This window comes from Emydura macquarii, unplaced genomic scaffold (assembly GCF_026122565.2).
Source record: "Emydura macquarii macquarii isolate MOO-44397 ecotype Brisbane River unplaced genomic scaffold, CSIRO-AGI_Emac_v2 contig_3305, whole genome shotgun sequence".
Classification (NCBI taxonomy): domain Eukaryota; kingdom Metazoa; phylum Chordata; order Testudines; family Chelidae; genus Emydura; species Emydura macquarii.
Window position 1 is genome coordinate 2,393,041 of NW_027133442.1, and position 19,691 is coordinate 2,412,731.

The window sequence follows — 19,691 nt, forward strand, 5'->3', positions numbered from 1 at the left end:
ATAAAAAAGGATGTTTATTAAATGTCCAAATAATGTGATGTACAATACACTTTACTTGCGACAAACAATAAACCCAAAGCACATGGTAATATAATCCTCTCATTTTGGTCAGATGATTAATTATATTTTTAATTTATTCTTGTATACGCTACAGGGGAAGTGCCTTAAAGTCGACTCAAACTGAGGCACTGCTCTTTCTCGCCAGCCCTAAGAAGTCGTATGTGATCTCTGAAATATCAAAAGCTTTGTGAACACTTTCTGAGGAGAGCAGAGAGTATAGCGCACCATCCTTTTCTTGGTTCTGCTTCAGGAAGTCAGCAATCACTTTCCAGCGCGAGGCTTCAGACTCTTCTTCTGCCCACTTGTACTCAGGAAGGAAAGTGGACTGGAGAAGAGGGAAGACACAGTCATGGTACACCAAGAAAAACACAGACTTCAGAAATTCTTGGTCTCTCTAAAAATAAGAAAATGAAATCATTCAGAAAGACCCCAGCACAAGCCTATGCTGTTTGAAAACATTTCTAGAGATTCATATGTACAAAACTAAACCAAGAAGATACAGGAATTCTACTGACTTTTACCCCCAGTTCCCAGGAACATCTTTAGATAGCCTGAGTTGACAAACTCACAATGCTTCAACAAACTACTGTGGCATGTAAATGTCAGCATTGATATTATAATGTACATTGATGTTTATTGTGCCTAATTTGGTGTATTTTAAAATGTTTAGCCCTAACTTTTCTTGCACTACACTTTAATGTACTAAAGTACAGTGGTGCCAGCAAGTGCCAATTCTATTTTGTGACACTCCTGATAAAACATCTTACAAGTGAGCTCCTTTGTAAAAGGAGCTTAACTGAAAAAAAACCCCAAAACAACCTTGAAACTGTTAAGTGTAAAGGGGAAAAAATGTGCATCTTTTACTGCTCCTTTAAAATCTACCATATACAGACAGTCTTAAAGCTGCCTTTCTTTCCCCCCAGAAAAATTGTTTTTTCTGTTTGTGTTCTCACATTAGAAATACCAGGCATTTCCAGTTTTGTCTTCACTGGTTTTGTTGGGGGGCAGTTTATTTATTATGGGAAAAACTGAGGTAATCTTTATATCTCAAGTTCCCGATCCAAATCTCCCACTGACTTCAATGGCCTTTGGTTCAAGCCCCAACAAAACTACAAAGGGTACCTTTTTATTCTTCGCAGTTCAACTTTAAAAGCATGTGGCCCACAACCAATAAAACATGTAAATTCAATGTTATTTGTTTATAAAATAAAATAGTCTGACATATTACACTGACCAAAAACCATTAGGGGATATTTACATTTATGGAGTAAGACTGTTGCAAAGCAACCTGATGATGATCATATATTAACACAGAGGCAAGCTGGCTATAATTACAAGCTAACATCATATCCCTTCTTCGTTGGTTTGCAACTATACTACAAGTATGGAAAAGATGGAAGAACTGCTTTTATAGGATGGTACTTACTTCTTCTAACCCCATTTCTGTCATTAACAGAAGAAGTAAGTACTATAAATGTTAATGATAGAAATGATTCCATCTAGTTACAGCACTGATAGCAATACCTCTGTCTTGGATTAGGTTTAATATCTCACAGAAAAAAACCTGGTTTTTATTACCTTTTCTGATCGCTTTAATGTGCTTTCCTTTTCTGCCCAAGCGCTCTAAAATAAAACACAGAATTTGACTTCAGGCTGAGTTTGGAAGGCTGTGAAGATGCATATAAGGAGGGTTTCTGAGCTGCAAAAGGCATTTCTTTGATTTGATTTAATCCGGTTGATACTTGGAATATTGTCATCAGACATCAAAGAGCAAATGAGGGCACGAAGCAGGATGCGGAGCTTTCTGGCATAAATCCAGGATCTGTCCTCCCTCCACCTAACTTTCTAGCCACTGCCATAAATTCTCCAAAACAAGCATGTTTAGCAGGACAGGACTTCAACTTGATGGATGAGAGGTAAATGGCATTGTTCCTGGAACTTTTAAGTACCTCTGGGAGACCAGAAATACTCTAGCATTCATCTCACCATCTGGAAGATGCCATAGACCCAAAGAGGACCAGAAGGACTTACGGAATAAATAGAGGTGGTTTCCATGTCCCTTCTGTCAGAAGGGTGCATAATTATTGTTATTTCCAGGGGCAGTGGTAATTTGCTGGAAGTTTTGATGAAGTCAGCCCAGTCTATCCTCAAAATCAATGAGATCTCACCAAGGGAATTTTTGCCAAAATCCATGGAGTTTCAATCAGGAATTGTATAGGAGTTTATTTTTCGTTTAGTTCACATCTGTACTTGGCCTTCCTATGTTTAAGGAATCGGTCAAAATGTGTATTAATGTTATTTAAATGAATGACTGCGGGACCAAACTGTATAGAAACCCCCCAGAAGTTGCTTCTAACTTATTCAGAATCCCATTAAAAATTATCTAAGGGAGATCAGTTTTTAGAAAGCAATTCTAAAACAGTTTGGCCTTCTTCAGACTGGGTGACCAAACAGTTTGAGGTAGAATCACATTTAACTTTAGTTCCTTAACTTGAACTGATGTGAGTGTAGACAAGGAGAAAAACTGAAGACTAAAAATATTTTTTTTTAAATTTTAAAAAAATTCAAGTGACAGAATATTCAGTGATTTACAAATTTTTAATCTGCAACCTTATTTTTGAGGAACATCAATTTTGTGGCTGTAAATGTTTCTGCTAAGGCAATTAGCAGTCAACTTACTTAACATCACACTGAAATGATCAGGGCAGTTCACACCTCAGAGCTACTTTCAGTCTGTCTGCAGACTCAGGAAGATAGCAGTGCATTGGTTTACATCTGTAAGGTTATATTCACAACTACATAGGTTAAATATTTTTTTAAATTGAAACCCTACATTTTACAGATAACATTGGAATGCCAAATACTTTCTGATGCCACAAAAAATCTGCATTTTGCTTGATGAGCATGTCCATTTCTCTGACAGAAAAACACCTGATTAGTACTGGCTGAATTTAATCAGTTAACAAATTTTGAAAAGCAGTAAGTATGAAAAAAAATTAAAGCTGTTAGTCAGTAAAATTAAATGTCTGCTTTTAAATTGTACTATTTCAATTCATTTGCTGATATAATATATAATACAATATAATGCAATAACTTTATCGTATCTGAGTTCAGTCACTTTTACATAGTTTGTATTCTTTACAATCCATATTGCAATGACATTTTTGAGCAATGGTTTCTATTCGGCAAACGTAACAGTCATTACTCTCTGGCACTATGTATGACACCAGAGAGTGTTTGGAGAACACTTAGATACACAGATTTTCAAAGTGGCTGTTTTACAGTGTTGCTTAGTTACAATTTTATAAATTGCACCTATTCTCAGTGTCAGACCACCATCCACTTTAATGACACTATAGGTAGAACCACTTTTAATCAGTGCTCCACCCCCAAGAAACCACATGCTAATGATGCTCAGCAACACCTGAACACACTTTGCAGCATGCATAATCTGTAAATCCAAACCAGAGAGGATTTATTAATCAGAACAAGGGCATTATATTGACAGGAAGGATGGTGTAGTGGTTAGGGCACTAGCTAGGGACTCAGGAGACAAGAGATCAGTTCCCTACTCTGTCACAGATTTCCAGTGTGACTTAAGGCAATTCATTTAGCAACAAATTTGTAAAGGTATTTAAAGGTGAAACCAGGTGCCTAAGTACCTTTAAAAATCTGACCCTTAGTTTCTCCATGCCAGTTCCCATCTGTGTAATGAGGATAACAGCACTGCCCTGCCTCACAGGGATGTTGTGAGGATAAGTATATTAAAGATTGTGAGCTGCTCCTATACTATGACAGTGGGGACCACATAAGTACCTAAAATATATAGATAGGATAAAAACTCCACATGTCAATAAGGATAATTAGAAAATTAAATTGTTCAGTTCTTTCCTGTTAAATAGTTCACCCCTGTCCCATCCCAAAAAAATCTGTCTCCAGACATTATGGGAAAATTTTAAATAAGTATTTATACATCTTTGTGCTTTGCTTCTATCACATTTATCATTTGCATCATAATTAAGGAAGGCAATCAAGTACAAGAAGAATGCAGGCTTGAAAGAACTATAGTTTCTCTATCATTTGCTTTTTCCATTTTCTACTTACAAGATAAAAAATACCAAATCATGAGTAAAATCTTAAAAGCCTAGAAGTGTCATATCAATATACTATGTATTACATACCCTAAGCGCATCCATAAGGTCAGGCTGCTCCAGGAGTTTGGGGAAAGTTGCTAAAATAGGATTACTGATTAAATCTGAAATGGAAAACAAGTGTATTTGTTATCTCTATTATGATTAGTGAGATTTTAAATAAAACTACAATTACTTCAGCACTAAAAATGACTCAGAAGAATGTCAGCATTAATAAAATATCATTGCACTCTCTCATGATTTTGAATATCCCCTGAAGATAATGCAAACTATTGTTCTGTTCTATTGTATTCCCATTTTAAAGGTGAAATATTCAAGGCTTACTAAATGCTAGTAATTTACCGTTTTCAAAATGTGTCAGGAAAGTTACACAACAGTGAACACTTTTATTTATATTGTTTAATAGGCATTTTAAACTGCTTAATTCAGGAGTATTAGTTATTTAAAAAAATATACAAATAACTTTTACATAGCTCTGAACAACATCCATCTTGCTTTGTTTTTCTTACACAGCGGTACCTGTGGGGGTAGCTTGAGTGCCCTCTGTCACAGTGCGCCATTTCATGCTGGTGTGACGCTGGATGGATTGGGGGACCATTTATGATATTATCTAACATCAATATGTCAAAATGACAATAATTCATATGAGATAGGCCATGTCAGGTACCATTAGAAAGGTTATAATTTGCTAAGTATGATGATATTGTTTATGTGTATGTGTCATATTTGTATTGGAAGTTATGGATATGTTTGATGTATCTGTAGTTCAAATTGTGCTATGTTTCTGGGCGACACCCCAGACAGGATGGCAGCAGCACTAGTTGCTTATTGGCCCATTAAAGGAACTCAAAGGTACAATAACCCAGGGAAAGAAACGAAGGGCTACACCTTATAAGTCACCAGGACTTGCTCATGTGACCATGGACTCCATCTTATTTCTGTAAATTTCCACAAGCAGCATGGCAAAGGGACATAAAAGACAGCTGCACCACATCCATATTGTCTTTAGCCTTCACCTACCTGTGCATCAATAACTCATCTACAACTGAAGCTCTGAAACAAAGGACTAAGACCCATCCAGGTACTGGATGTATACCAGAGGGACTATGCAAGCCTGCAAACCCCACAATTCTAATGAAAACCTGATATATATGGACTTTCAAATCATTTGCATGTATCCGATTGCTTTAATCCTTTTACATTTATCTTATAGTTTGTTTCTTTCCTTTTATAATAAGCCTTAAGTTTTAATTACTAAAGGATTGGCTGGCAGCATGGTATTTTGGGTAAGATCCAAACTTATAATGATTTGATATGTAGCTGACACTTTGGGGATCAGAAGAACCTTTCTGGTAAAGAGCACAGAGTTTTCAATAACTTCTCTCTTTACTGGACCTACTGGTTAATTGGGAACTTGAGACTGAAAGGCAGTAAAGGGGGCTGTGTATATTTTGTTTTAGCTTCTTGATAACCAGCGAGGGGAATCAGAAGCATTGGTTGTGGCTGGTTGGGAAGTCTAACTTCAGTGTTATCCACCAGGGCTGAGAGAAACTGCTTTCCTTTTTTGCAGCCTGCCCTGACCTTGGCATTTTCAGGTGGCTATCCTAGGCACGGACAGGTCACAGCTGGTATAAAAGGCAAAGCTGCCCCTGATCCCCATGAGTTCCTTCTTATCAGACTCCGATAGAGAGCAGGGCAGGTTGTGGAATGGACATGTGCAACACAACTCGAACAATAGCTAGAGAAAGGTAGGTAACCATTTCTTTTTCTTTCAGTGATTGCACATGTCCATTGCACTGCAGGTGACTCACAAGCAAAATAAAATGGAGGTGGGCTTCGAGTCTACCTGAACAGTGACTGAAGAACAATCTGTCCAAAACTGGCATCATTCCTGGACTAATGGGAAATGGCATAATGAGCAACAAAAGCATGAGCTGATGATCAGGTTGCTGTCTTAGAAATGTCTTCAACAGGAACTTGCACTAGGAAAGCTGGTGACGCTCCTTGCACTCTAGTCGAATGAGCCAGTACTCTTGGGAACAGCATGACATTAGTTAGCTGATAGCTCGACCAATGCAAAAGGAAATCCAGGAGGAAATCATAGAATCACAGAAGATTAGAGTTGGAAGGGACCTCAGGAGGTCATCTAGTCCAACCCCCTGCTCAAAGCAAGACTAACCTCAGCTAAATCATCCCAGCCAGGGCTTTGTCAAGCCACAGTTTAAAAACCTCTAAAGATGGAGACTCCACCACCTCCCTAGCTAACCCATTCCAGTGCTTCAACACCCTCCTAGTGAAAAACTTTTTCCTAATATCCAACCTAGACCTCCCCCACTGCAACTTGAGACCATTGCTCCTTGTTCTGTCATCTGCCACCACTGAGAATAGCCTAGCTCCATCCTCCCTGGAACCCCCTTTCAGGCAGTTAAAGGCTGCTATCAAATCCCCCCTCATCCTCTGAGTGGAACCCAATGTGCAGTTCACTCTGTTTGCAATTGTGACAAGTAACTGCACTGAGGAGCGAAACGGTCTGGTGCCGTCCAAGTAGAAAACCAATGCTCTCCTCACATCCAACAAATGAAGCTTTTGCTCATCTATGTGCATATGAGGCTTTGGGAAGAAATATTGGCAAATAAATGTCCTGGTTCATGTGGAGACTGGAAACTACTTTGTCAAGAATTTCAGGTGAGGGCATAGGTAAACTCTAATCTTATGGACAACCGTGTACGGAGGTTCTGAGACCAAGGCTTTCAGTTTGCCCACTCTCCTTGCTCAGGTTACTGGAACCAAAAATGCCACTTTCAAAGAGAGGGGAAGTAGAGAGCATGTCACAAGAACTTCAAAGGGATGCCACATTAACTTTGTTAGCAGGATGAGATTCCACAGGGAAACAGGTTGTTGAACCAGAGGGTATAATCTGTGCAGCTCTTTTAGAAATCTGATAGGTATGGGATTGAAAAAAACTCGGTCTATTATCCAGTGGGTGGAATGGTGAAATAGCTGCCAAATGTACTTTAATGGAACTAACGACAGGCATCGATGTTTTTGGTGCAACAGATAATCCACAGTGTGGTTAATGGAAGTCTGCCTTGAAGAGAGACTTCTCTGCTGAGACCAGACATTTTTTCCATTTGGCCAGGTAAATACATCTCATTGCAAGCTTTCTGCTTTTCAGAAGCACCTTCTGAATGTTTTTCGAGTAAGTCATTTCTACTGGTGTTAGCCATGAAGCAGCTACACTGTCAAGTGGAGGGCCTGTAGTTTGGGCTGGAGATGGTGGCCATGGTCCTGAGAAATCACAGGTTACCTCTCTGGAAACCATGATGGGAATTATGACTTTGAGCACCTTTGAAAATTAAAACCTATTTGGATACCTAAATATGAACTAGAAATGTTGGCTTAAGTTTTTTGGTACGAACACTACAGAAGTCCTTTATCATGGGAGTAAATGTACATTATTTTCAAAGCCTAATGCGGGGGAGAGAAGAAAAACCAAGAAATCTTCAGATACCCTCATTCCGAAGTATGAATAAACAACAACCTACTACACTCTGGTTAACTCTTGTAATTTATTATATTGTGGTTTTTAAAATAGCCACAATTAGATAATACAGTAAAATTGTTATACTTTTACTGAAAGGAATATGTCTAAGACTGTATCTGTTAATATTTAATTGATTATATTCTTTCCGCAGTCAGACGTAGATTTTAAGAGCTCTTCTATGCCTCTTTTGCCTACCCTCATGATTAGGGAAATGTCAAAAGAATTATTAATCATAATGATAGAAACACTCTCCTGTTTGTTTACAGGTATCATAAGAATATGCACATAAAGAATGAACAAGTAAGGTTTGATCCTGGCAGTTAAAGGCACTTGTAAACACTTTCAAGAGTGAAAAAAGCCCTCCTTTAGGGACCTTCACTATCATGCTGTATGCTGCGCACATACATTCTCAGCTTTGTTAAAGCACTGCAGCAGAATCTGGAGATGACCTGGAAACACAGAGAATGCAACACTGTGATTCTGAACGATGAAGAATTCCTAATTCTTCCGTGAATGTTTGGTGAAGAAGGACCACAAGGGTTGCAATAAATACTTCTTCTTCAAAATAAATTTTTTTACAGTAGACTTATGTGCTTTACACTTCACTGAAAAGAAAACTATTCTTGTAATGTTTGTATTCCACTGCAAGAACTTTAATCAAATATGACAACTCATTTGATGTAAGTTAAAATATTACTAGCATGAAATACAAAGAAATACTTAAACTTAAAAAAAGAAAGACTCTCTAAAAGTGGCTGAGGGAGAAAATGTTTCATTCTGTTTCCACTGGAAATTGCAAATGAAGTTACTCCAGACTTAATGGTTAGAATGTCTATACACTCTAGATACGGTCTGCTACTTTCGTTCATACTTCTGAAAACTGGAACATATAAGTAAAACTGCATAAGACAACAAGAAACATAAGGCAGTTAACATAAGGCATTAACTGGAGTTAATGACAAATGATTGCAACATTACAAAAATAACAACTTCATCCTAATTAGCTGAGATCTATTATATTGTGCAAATCTTTAAACTTCTTTTTAGAAAAGTAAAATATATACAACTTGGGTGCAGGTATTGTACTATATTTTGCTGGGCCTAACTTCTGATAATTTTGGAAACATTTCCTTCCTGAAAAAGTGACCAGAAGCATAGAGTACCAACACTACCTTTTCCCATCTAACTCTTTCACCAGAACAACAATTCTTACCAGCACTTTGCATGCTTATTCTGTCCTTCAGGAGCACATCACTGAGAATTTGTCGATAAAATATCAAGAGATGCATGTAACACATACTGCCAATTAGTGTTTCCGGTAGCAGACTGTTAGAAAGAGAAATGAAAAGTTATAGATTTGTATTCAAAATACATTCCCATATGGCTGTAATATGTTTTCCAGCTTAATCAATGTATGTGAATATGTATGTGAATAAATATATATTATATGAAGTTACAGACTCACAAAGCCATCACTATGACCACGTGCTTTGTGCATAGACTGAGAAGCAAATCAGTGCCACAAACAAATGACTCAAACTGTTTAGAAGAGGAAAAAACTGAGAGCTAGTCAAAAGTATTGTGAGTTTGATCATGTAAATGAAAGGACAGTCATTAAAATGCACATCTAATTTCAGATTTTTCCCAGGCAACAACAAATCCCTACGCAGGAGACATTTTGGAGAGACTAAATTGTTCTTTAAAGAGTCTTATTCTTCTGATGAAGTCAATCACAAAACACCCATGGACTACAAAGGGGGAAGATCAAGCCATAATTGCCAAATTAGTTTATACAGCAACTGCTGCAATATTGCCAGTCTGAATTCAGACCCCACTCTTAAAGAAGTTTACTCTCCAATACAAAGTATAAATTATGTATGAATCTTGAAATAGTAACCATGTACATTCTAAGGACCAAAAGAGTTCTCCGTGTGCCTATGTTTAATTCACGTATATGTCACAAACTGATCTTCACCATAGCACCACAAAACATTCTCTAGACTTCCAAAGTCTGGGCCAGATCTTCAGTTGGTGTGAACTGCTGTAGCTCCTTCAGCTTTAACCACATATAAATCCAAAGACTTGTATCAAGCTTGAATCCTTAAGTACCTCCAGTTTCACACCCTTTTTTTTTTTTTTTTTTTACTAAATAACTCCAGTCCCTCAAATAGGATGACCCAACTTGTACATCTAGAGACAAAGCAAAATGTGAAGCAAATTGTTCTCTATATCTTTACTAGTGATGCCATCAAACAGTATCTGCTGTTTTATAAGAGAGCATGTTTTGCTACTTTCTTCCATTAATGTCACTCCCATTTTTTAGATTCCTCTAGTGAAGCAGTTCTAGGAAAAATGACGAGAGTTCTGTAGCACCTTAAAGACTTAACAAATTTCTGCAGGCATAAGCTTTCGTGGGCTGCAACCCACTTTGTCAGACGCACTGCAGCCCACGAAAGCTTATGCCTGCAGAAATTTGTTAAGTCTTTATGGTGCTACAGGACTCTCGTTTTTGCTGTATACAGACTAACACGGCTACCCTTCTAGTTCTAGAAAAGGGGATCTTGTCTTGAATGAAAAGAAATCACAGTGTGCCAATAATATATGATAAGTCACTATCGACATTAGTAGTGTTGCTAAGGGAACTAACTTCCTTGCTTCCTCATCCCGCATGGTGGTCTTGTGAGTTCTTCAAGGTCCTGCTTCCTTAGCAGGATACCCTACCAATGATCATTATATACCCTGTACCACACATTCAGTTCTTTGAGGGGAACATACGCAGCCTCAATGGTCACTATTTTCCATAGACGATACTCTTCTGGGGTAAGCACTCTCTCCACTAGGGGACCTATAAAGAGGAAGGATTGCCTTGTACTTAAGGCAGTGGAGCAGGACACAGGAGGCTGGCTTTAGTTCCCAGTTCCGGCAGTTTTCCTATGTGACGTCAGGGAACACTCATTTTGCCTGATAACAGTACTTCCCCACCTCATGAATTGTGAGGTTTGAATAACATTTCTGGAATATGTATTTAGACTATGGTAACTGAGACTATATAAATATATAAATAGAAGCTTTCTAAAACCAAAAACACAGACAATTCTTGGTGATCAGCTTTTTCAAGTTATGTGTTAAATTAGAATTGATCCACTGACACAAATTATCAGGGACAGATCTTCACATTATTTTTCTACGTGTAGAACACTTACTTCAGGATGCCTTTTAATCGTGTGCTTAATGATCTCAGTTTCACTAGAAGTTGAGGCTGTTTCTTCAGTGTTATCATCTGAAGGAAAACACCACCACTTGCTTAAGACATAAACAGTTGAAATACACATAAAAAATGAAATCAGATGTTTTGAAGCTAGAGTATTATAAAATGAGAAGGCACATTTAAATATGCACATGGCAAAGTGAAGCTAAGATTCCAAATCTACTTTTCAAGCATGAAAAGGAAACTTTCTTTATGATTTTGAACCAAGAAGAAAAACATTTAAAATTAGCACATTCTGAGGTCAACAGCTCATAAGTGCACATGCATAACTTCATGATCTAGGCAGCAAGTGCCAAAGAACTTTTTTCTGATATATTATTTTAATACATGTGTAACTTTGGGGTGCATCTTACGCCTGAGAAGGGCATAGCACAGTCAGTGCTTATCTTTGAAGGAAAGCTTGGCACCAAGGTATGTTTTTTCAGTCAAAGTGGAGACATATGCTCTTTCATCCTATTTGTATCCTTGAAACAATGCTGAGAAGGGGAGGGGCAAATGAGACAGAACAAAAAAGAGATGCATTGTTTTGGAGGGAGTTGGGAGAGGCCACGGTTGTCCACGGTCTGCAACAACAAGCACCTCTGGCAAATGGAGTTTATCATAGCTAAGGAGGAATATTGGGGGCACCCCCTTGTTAAAATATAGACAGCGCATCATTTGAACCCACTTACGGTTAAATTTCATTTACATTAATAGAGGATGTGCACAGAGACACACAACAAATTCCGTAAGAAGTAACTTAGCTAAGGTTGCTAAGTGCAATTCAAGAAACAATACACTATTGAACACATCCATTTAAAAAAAAAAAAATCAAAAAAACAAATCTCAACCATTAAAAATCATGGAACTCTTAAAACAAAGAAAGAGTAACATTGACCTAAATAATTATGACACCTACCAACGTTAATACCAAATTACTCACACACACAAACAGAAGAATGCTCCTAACCAGCACTCAAACAACCTCTCTCTGTCCCTTCATTTGTGGTACTGTTTTAAGGGATAATTTAATGGAAGCTGGGTTGTGCCCTCCCCTACTAAACCTATTTAAGATAATCCAGGCATAGATAGCTTATTTGGAAGGATGTGTTATAAAAAAAGTTTGCCATTTGTTTGGGGTAACCACATTTTGGTGCAAGTTGAAACCAAGTCTGAATAATGCTGGTTATCAAAAAAAAGTGGCAATAAAAACTATCATCGTCTTGCTTTTATTGCTTTATTACAAGTTTCGTCCTGCTTGTCTCCATTTGAAGTACATAATTGTACATACTATAGATAATAGTGATAATACATTGGCATGAATGAAGATCAGTAACAAGTTCAGAATAAAGACAATTTCCTCATTATTTGTAAAATAAAGTAATTTATGAGCTCATGACTGCTCTTCTTCTTCTCCCTGCAATTTGCCACAGGGGAACTGAATGTCAAGCATAGTTCTATGCTCCACTCAGAACCTCAGAGGATTTATAAGCTTACAAGGTTGCAAAATACAGTACCCAATTTTTGTGCGTCATTTCATTTATGTAATGTACATGTGAAACTTTACCTCTTCTTGATATTGATGGGTCCACCTCAATACCTCTCTCATAAGGTGTGCCACCATTCAAAAGGAGCTCATATGTCCTGTAGAAAAACAGTAATATACTTTAATAAACATAACGAGGGGAAAATGAAAACAAAAGCATCACTTTTCTCTGAAAATGAAGCAAAGATCTCTCTTATTTTTAAAGGAAAGAGACCCAGTTTTTATGACTAATATTTTAGTAGGAGCTTATTTTGCTTAATCACTTACAACAGTAGAAGCTTCTCTTTTACAGTAGCAAATTAGCCACATTTGAAAACAATCAATAGCATCAATTCTCTTAAATGTAACTCCAATAGCATTGTTTAAAATGAAATATAACAAAAAATTCATCATGTTTTAATCTCCCAAAACCTGTATTTCTGTGGTCTGAACAGAGGTCTCCTCTCAATCATGTATTCACAAACTGAAGTCTTCATCTATGTCAACTGTATTAGTTCATTCAAACAGCAACCAGAGGTATTTATAAAAATACATTTTAAAAATGTGAAACAGATTGTGTTTACACTGCTCAATCATTCAAAGATGACATTTCCAATGGACAATTCTAGACTCAACTTTCTGACATTTCTCATGTTTCAATAAATTTGGTAACTTAACAGGCACAAAATTTCTGCTTACTTACTACTCAATACTTCTACTAAACTGAAGAAATTTTAAAATTTGTATAACTTAAGCCAGGCTCCTAAATCCACAATGACTTTGGGGCCTAACGCAGGAGCCAAAGTTTAGCCATCCAAGCTTGCAAGTTTTCATCCTGAAGATAAACATATTTAGAGTTTCAACATTCTAGACACTGTATTAACGTCACTGCATTGGCAGCAGGGCACAACGTGACTCATGGAAGGATATAACAATACACTAAAAGAAAAATGGAGTAGAAAACTGTTTTCTCTTGTGCTGTATACTTGAGCCTTAGGCAGATAGTCAAGGTTCTTATGGTCAGAAAAGATTTGCACCTGGTGTTGGGCTCCCTCAGGGGGATGATGCTACTCTTCAAAGGCTGGTTTCATTGAAAGCAGTTTGTTATTTGGTGCGACTCCAGACCTCACCTCGTCTCCTGACTGCCAGTCTCCAACCCCAGCTCGACTCTGACCCTGACTCTTGCCTCCTGACTCCAGCTTAGTACTACATCTGATCTTTGATCTCTGACTTCAGCCTAACTCTGACCTCAACTCTTGCTTATGGAACCCGGCCCTAGCAATTCCCCAAGCCCTGCTAACCAACTGCCTTCCTTGATGTATGGATCTCAGCCCAGCTGCGACTGCTAATTCAGACTGCCTACGCCCTGGTACCCTACGCTGACCCCACTTATGGTTAGTCCTACAGTTAGCTCCAGAGAGAATGTTTGGTGCCACCTCAGAGACATGGCACACCCCGTCCAGTGTCCCATCTCCAGCTGTGGCCATCTCTGATGCTTCAAAGGAAGGAGACCAAAAAACCCACAATATATTACAGGGAAGCGGAGAGAAGGAATCCCTTCCTGACCCCTGCAGGTGGCTGGCTGAAACCCTGAAGCATAAACTTTTGGAACATAAGACATAAACCTATAAACAAAAGACAAATATAGGAGCTCAATCTATTCAGTTTAATAAAGAGAATGTTAAAGGGTGACGATCACAATTTGCAGGTACCTGCATGAAGAACAAAAATTTGATAATGGTCTTTTCAGTCCAGCAGACAAAGGTTTAACAAGATCCAAAGGCTAGAAGTTGAAGCTAGACAAATTCAGACTGGAAACAAGATGCAGAATTTTAACAGTGAGGTTAATCAATCATTGGAACAACTTATCAAAGGTTGTGTGGATTCACCATCACTGCCAATTTTTAAACCAAGATTGGATGTTTTTCTAAAAGAGATTCTCTAGTTCAAATGGGAATTAATCCAGAGAAGATCTATGGATTAAATGATCACAGTGGTCCCTTCTGGCCTTATAGACTATGAATCTATGAAAAAGTTAAAGTGACTGAATTGATTTTCACTGTGTAGGCCAAGATAAATGCAAAAATAAACAGTGTCAATAGGGATTAATAAATTGGATTTTTAATTTTTTTCACGTACCCTAATGTTTCTTTAGTAACCTAGATAAAAAGCAATCATTCTGTAAACGAAGATTTGCAAACTACACTTGCATTCTAGTTTTTGAATACTTAATTTAGGGCTTTAGAAGGGCAGGACAGTTAGGACAGAAATATTCTGATTAGAAGTTCTAGCATCACCTGAATATTAGAACTCCAAATCTGATTAACTTTTCGGCAAGTAATATATATGCCCTTATACATACAGTTAATACATGTAAAATTTCAGCTCTACTGCTAACCACAACAAACATTTTTATATAAAAAATGTAAGCAAAAGTATGAGTTTAAAAGAAGTCCCACTCACCATACTCAGAGAAAAATACAGCCAACTTACTTGGAAGAAACTGGAATTCCACTGGAGTCAAAGAGTTTTAGAAACGCCCAACCACAGCTTAGCTCTCCTCTTTCACCAGTTGACTAGAAAGTAAGAGATGAAGAAAATTTCTTATTCACCCAATTAAAAATAGAAAACCTAAAAAATTAATAACATTTTGTGGAATCACAGACAAAAGATTTCCCTTAAAAATATGAGAGGTTCCAGAACTATGTAAATATACCTTGAAAACTTCCAAGGATTGGGTATTGCTCACATCATCTTTGGAGTGTCTTTTGCGCTAACCTTGTGTGTGTTATGTATGTGTTTGTGTTTGGGCTGGAATTAGACAACTGTGCAGCTATTACCACAACATGAAAATATCTGTCCAGTTGTGTGTCCAAAGTTACCCTTAGTTTGCACTGAACATAAAAAAAAACCCAAACAAAACACCTGCCCGCCCACAGGCCTTTGAAGTTTCATTACCAAACAAAAAACCACCACCACTAGTTAAACTGGAGTTGAGGTTGAGAAATCATAATAGTAATTTAAGAGTTACAAAACCTTTAAAAATATTGTAATTAACAAGCTTTAGAAAGCCAGGAAATGCAAAGATAAGATCAATTCTAAAGAAAGCAAGAGATTAAAGGCTTGCCTACACAGTACCAACAAAGCACAGAGGGCTAACATGACTATGCTAACATGAAGTAGGTACCTTTTAAAGCACACTGGCAGGGTCTACACAGGATGATTAGAATGAAATATATTACTGCACTTCACAAATTTCACCCCACTGGCATGCTTTGACGCACCATGTAGACAAGCCCTCAATAAGGAAATGCATAGCTGTAAAGCCACCAAACAATCTTTAGTGACGCTCTGAGAAAAAAAATTCACTGAGCCAAACTTATCAATCAATAACAACCATTTTTGCGATATCAGTGACCACAAACACTAGACTGTTTTACTTGTAGTGTAGGCAGTATTGCTTGGTGGATAGAACACTGGACTAGGACTCAGCAGTCCTGAGTCTCATTCCCCAGCTCTATCATTGGCCTTCTGGGTGACCCTGGGGGAGTCATTTCATCTCCCTGTGCCTCAGTTTCCCCATGTGTAAAATGGAGATAATGATCCTTACCTTCTTTGTAACATGCTTTGAAATCAACAGATAGAAAGTGCTATACAAGGGCTAGGTATTATTAAATCCAACAGGGTGGTTGCACAAATTCTAGCCCTTGTATAACCATATTCTGTCCACAGGCACATACTTAATAAAATCCTGACTAGACAAATAGCATACTGAAGGATATCATTCTCCATTAGACCCCTCCAGAGCCAATGATCAAAAGACACAGAGCTAGTCTATCTATATATACAATTCTCCTAAACCTAGAGCATAATACCTGTCACAGGAAAAAAATCATGGTTAACGGGGTGACACAGCAGCAAACGACTATATGACCCATGTGGAACTTGCTATATTCTGTCCTGAACCAACAGCAAAAAGTACTGCTAGACAGAGGAACAAGTGATTTTTCAGAGACAATATTTCATGAACCACCAAAAATGAAAGCTCGGAATCTCTCTGCTTTGTTCTTCTCTCTCATAGTTCTTGGGTTCGTGTGCCTTCTGATAACTGGTTCTCTGCACATCACCCTCTATTTTCAATCCTTATAAGTACCCAATCAGACAGATAGTACCAACTGGAGCTAGAAACCAGGATGTTATACATTTTTGAAAGAGTTTGCACTTTCAGCTTTCAAATTATATAAAAGATTATTCTTGAACAATTTGATTATGAGCTAAAAATCATGACAAAATTGGAAAGCAATGGGGAAAGCAAAATGTTAACCAGAATGACAAGAAATTGGTCCTTAATAATCACAATGCACATCAGACCTTTGGAAGGTCAATAAAAATGCTTTCAGGACAAGTAAAACTTTCTGATAACCAGTGATCAGAAAGAGAAAGTGTTTTGATAGCTAAAAAAGGAGCAGAAACTAATTCTCCACATAGAGTAGTGGGTGGGGTGAGATGGACATTATACCTTTTCTGTGAATAAATATGACTTTAGTTTCCACTGCTGTCAATCCAATGTTTAACTGGCACTAAAAATCACTTTTAAAAAAAACTGTAGTAAAGCCAAGGAAAAATAAAAAACAAAAATTTTTCTATTGTACTACTATTGTTTGATGTTGAGATTCTGGTAATAATAATAATAATAATAAAAAACACTCAGTTTTGAAAACATAGCCATGCTTACATTGCGAATATAAGTGATGCCAAGTTCAAATAATATACCAATGTCTGGAGATGAAGAATTGGACCTGACAAAACAGTCACCATCAAGCAAGCTGGGTAAGATGCCAGTTACCTAATAAATTAAAACAAAAATAAGATGTGAGTGTAGATCTTCAAGATTCCCATTTTTAAAAACCTCTGAACACACTGAGTCTTTTACAGAAGATCCTAGAATCAATCTCATTATTCATTACTTTCTTTTAATTATAAAGTTTCAATTTTCAGTAAAAATACTGTTCTCATTCTCTGTTCTACAATAAAATGCTGCTAATCTGTAAAGGTAATTCCTTTAGTAATGATTGGTTCTCAAAGCATTTTACAAATGAGAGAAGATTTTGCATCACAGAAGAGAAAGTTACTCACCTCATGCAGCAACCGTGGTTCTTTGAGATGTACATCCCTGTGGGTGCTCCACTTCAGGTTTTGGTGTGTCCCTATGCCGATCGATCAGAGATTTCTGCAGCAGTGCCCATATGGGCCACGAATGCGCAGAGGGTGTCTCGCGGTGCTGTTGACACCCTAACTGCTGCTCACGCAGCCTGACCCCCTCAGTTCCTTCTCTACTGTGGAGAAATATACATACGCCGAAGTAGAGGAGACAGGGGAACCAGAGGGGGGGTAGTAGAGCACCCACATCTCAAAGAACCTCGGTTACTGCACGAGGTGAGTAACTTTCTCTTCTTCTTCAAGTGATGTCCCTATGGGTGCTCCACATCAGGTGACTGTAGAGCAGTGTCCCATTGCTGGTGGGGGGAACTTCGGAGTAGTCCTGGTAACTGATGTTAATACTGTGGACCCTACCTGAGTGTCCGTATTTGCATTAATCATGATCACATAGTGATTTATAAACATGTTTTTGGAGGTCCAAATGGCCAGCCTACATATTTCATATATGGGAACATTGTTGAGGAAGACAACAGAGGTTGCCATCGCTCTAGTAGAGTGAGTTTTGAAACGGGCTGGTGGCTCTGTCCTGGATGGTTCGTAACATAGGTGTATACATCCTGATATCCATCTGAATGGTCTTTGGGTGGATATTATGGTGCCCTTTGTACATTCTGTGATGGAGACAAATACTCTCGGTGATTTGCTAAACACTTTGGTTCTGATGAGGTAGAATAATAGTGCTCTTTGGACGTGTAATATGTGCCATCTAGCCGCTAATAGATCCTTGTGAGGCTTGGGATAGAATGTTGGCAGGTATATGGTTTGGTTTACATGGAAGGAAGATTGTATCTTTGGTAAAAATTTCGGATGAGGTTTCATAGCGACCTTGTCTTTGTAAAAATTGGTATGGGGGGTGTGCCATAAGAGCCCCTATCTCACCTACTCTTCTCGCTGAGGTAATGGCAACTAGGAATGCTACCTTCATTGACAGATGAAGGAGTGAGCATGTGGCTAGGGGCTCGAAAGGGGGACGCGTGAGGGCTTTTAGCACAAAGTTTAGGTCCCAAGCTGGTGTGGGTTCATGTATTTCTGGGTATAGGTTTTGAAGGCCTGTCAAGAAACGTTTCATGATAGGGTGTGAGAAAATGGGTGATGATTCTCGGTTTTGATGGAGTGTGCTAATGGCCACAAGATGTACCCTGATGGAACTCAGTGATAGATCAGCGGTTTTTAATTCTAATAGTTATTCAAGCACCTGTGATAAAGGTACCGAAGCCGTGGGAATGGTTTTTGTTTGACACCATATACTAAATATTTTCCATTTCTGTAAATATGTTTTGTGAGGGCTGAAAACCAATCTCCCCATTCCAAGGCAGGAATTATCGTTGCTAAAGTGACCATTTTGAACTTTTGAACACGGATGAACTTACTTAGCCCTCAGATCTAGAATTGGTCTCCACCCTCTGTTCTTTTTTTATGTAAGAAAATACTGAGAGTAGAATCCTCTGTCCCTGTATTGAGGTGGGACCTTTTCTATTGCTCCCAGTTGTAATAAGTAGAGCACTTAGTGCTGTAATAGGTACTTGTGGGAGGGGTCCCTAAAGAGGGATGGGGAGGGTGGATGGGTGCATGGTATGGATATGAAGGGGATGGAGTAGCCCGTGTACATGATTTCTAGAGCCCATCTGTCTGTGGTAATTGCTGCCCACTTGGAGAAAAAAGGGCATAACCAGTGTCCAAAAATGGTTGGTGTTCCTGCTGGTGGGATGTGTCTCAGACCCTCGACCAAGCCCTCAAAACGACTGCTTGGACTGAGCTGGTTGAGAGCAGATGGATTGGTTTGATGGTTGCCTCCTTCCCTGTGGCTTCTGCTTCTGCCTGTAATTATCATAAGGCCTTTGTTGCTGGTTGGAAGAGAAATCTCTCCTCTGGTATGGCTAACATCTCCTACTTTTGAACGATGGAATATATATCCCCAAGATTCTGAGGGTCATCCTAGAGTCC

At 38.3% G+C, this 19,691-nt stretch overlaps 1 protein-coding gene across 7 annotated transcripts in view; it reads right to left on the bottom strand.

The window, feature by feature from the left end:
• The window catches only part of NPHP1 (nephrocystin 1), a 37,920-nt gene continuing 18,229 nt past the window's right edge, over positions 1-19,691 (bottom strand). The window contains exons 13-20 of one of the 7 annotated variants that reach the window (XM_067532801.1): positions 17,263-17,373; positions 15,021-15,103; positions 12,570-12,646; positions 10,959-11,058; positions 8,969-9,081; positions 4,242-4,315; positions 1,639-1,683; positions 1-385 (exon numbers count right to left, since the gene is read on the bottom strand). In XM_067532801.1, the coding sequence (XP_067388902.1) occupies positions 176-385; positions 1,639-1,683; positions 4,242-4,315; positions 8,969-9,081; positions 10,959-11,058; positions 12,570-12,646; positions 15,021-15,103; positions 17,263-17,373 (813 nt within the window). In that variant the 3' untranslated portion in view covers positions 1-175. Of the gene's footprint in view, positions 455-1,638; positions 1,684-4,241; positions 4,316-7,812; positions 8,205-8,475; positions 8,655-8,968; positions 9,082-10,958; positions 11,059-12,569; positions 12,647-15,020; positions 15,104-17,262; positions 17,374-19,691 lie in introns of those variants that run through there. The other 6 variants (XM_067532800.1, XR_010917116.1, XM_067532802.1 and 3 more) reach the window with 6 other exon arrangements.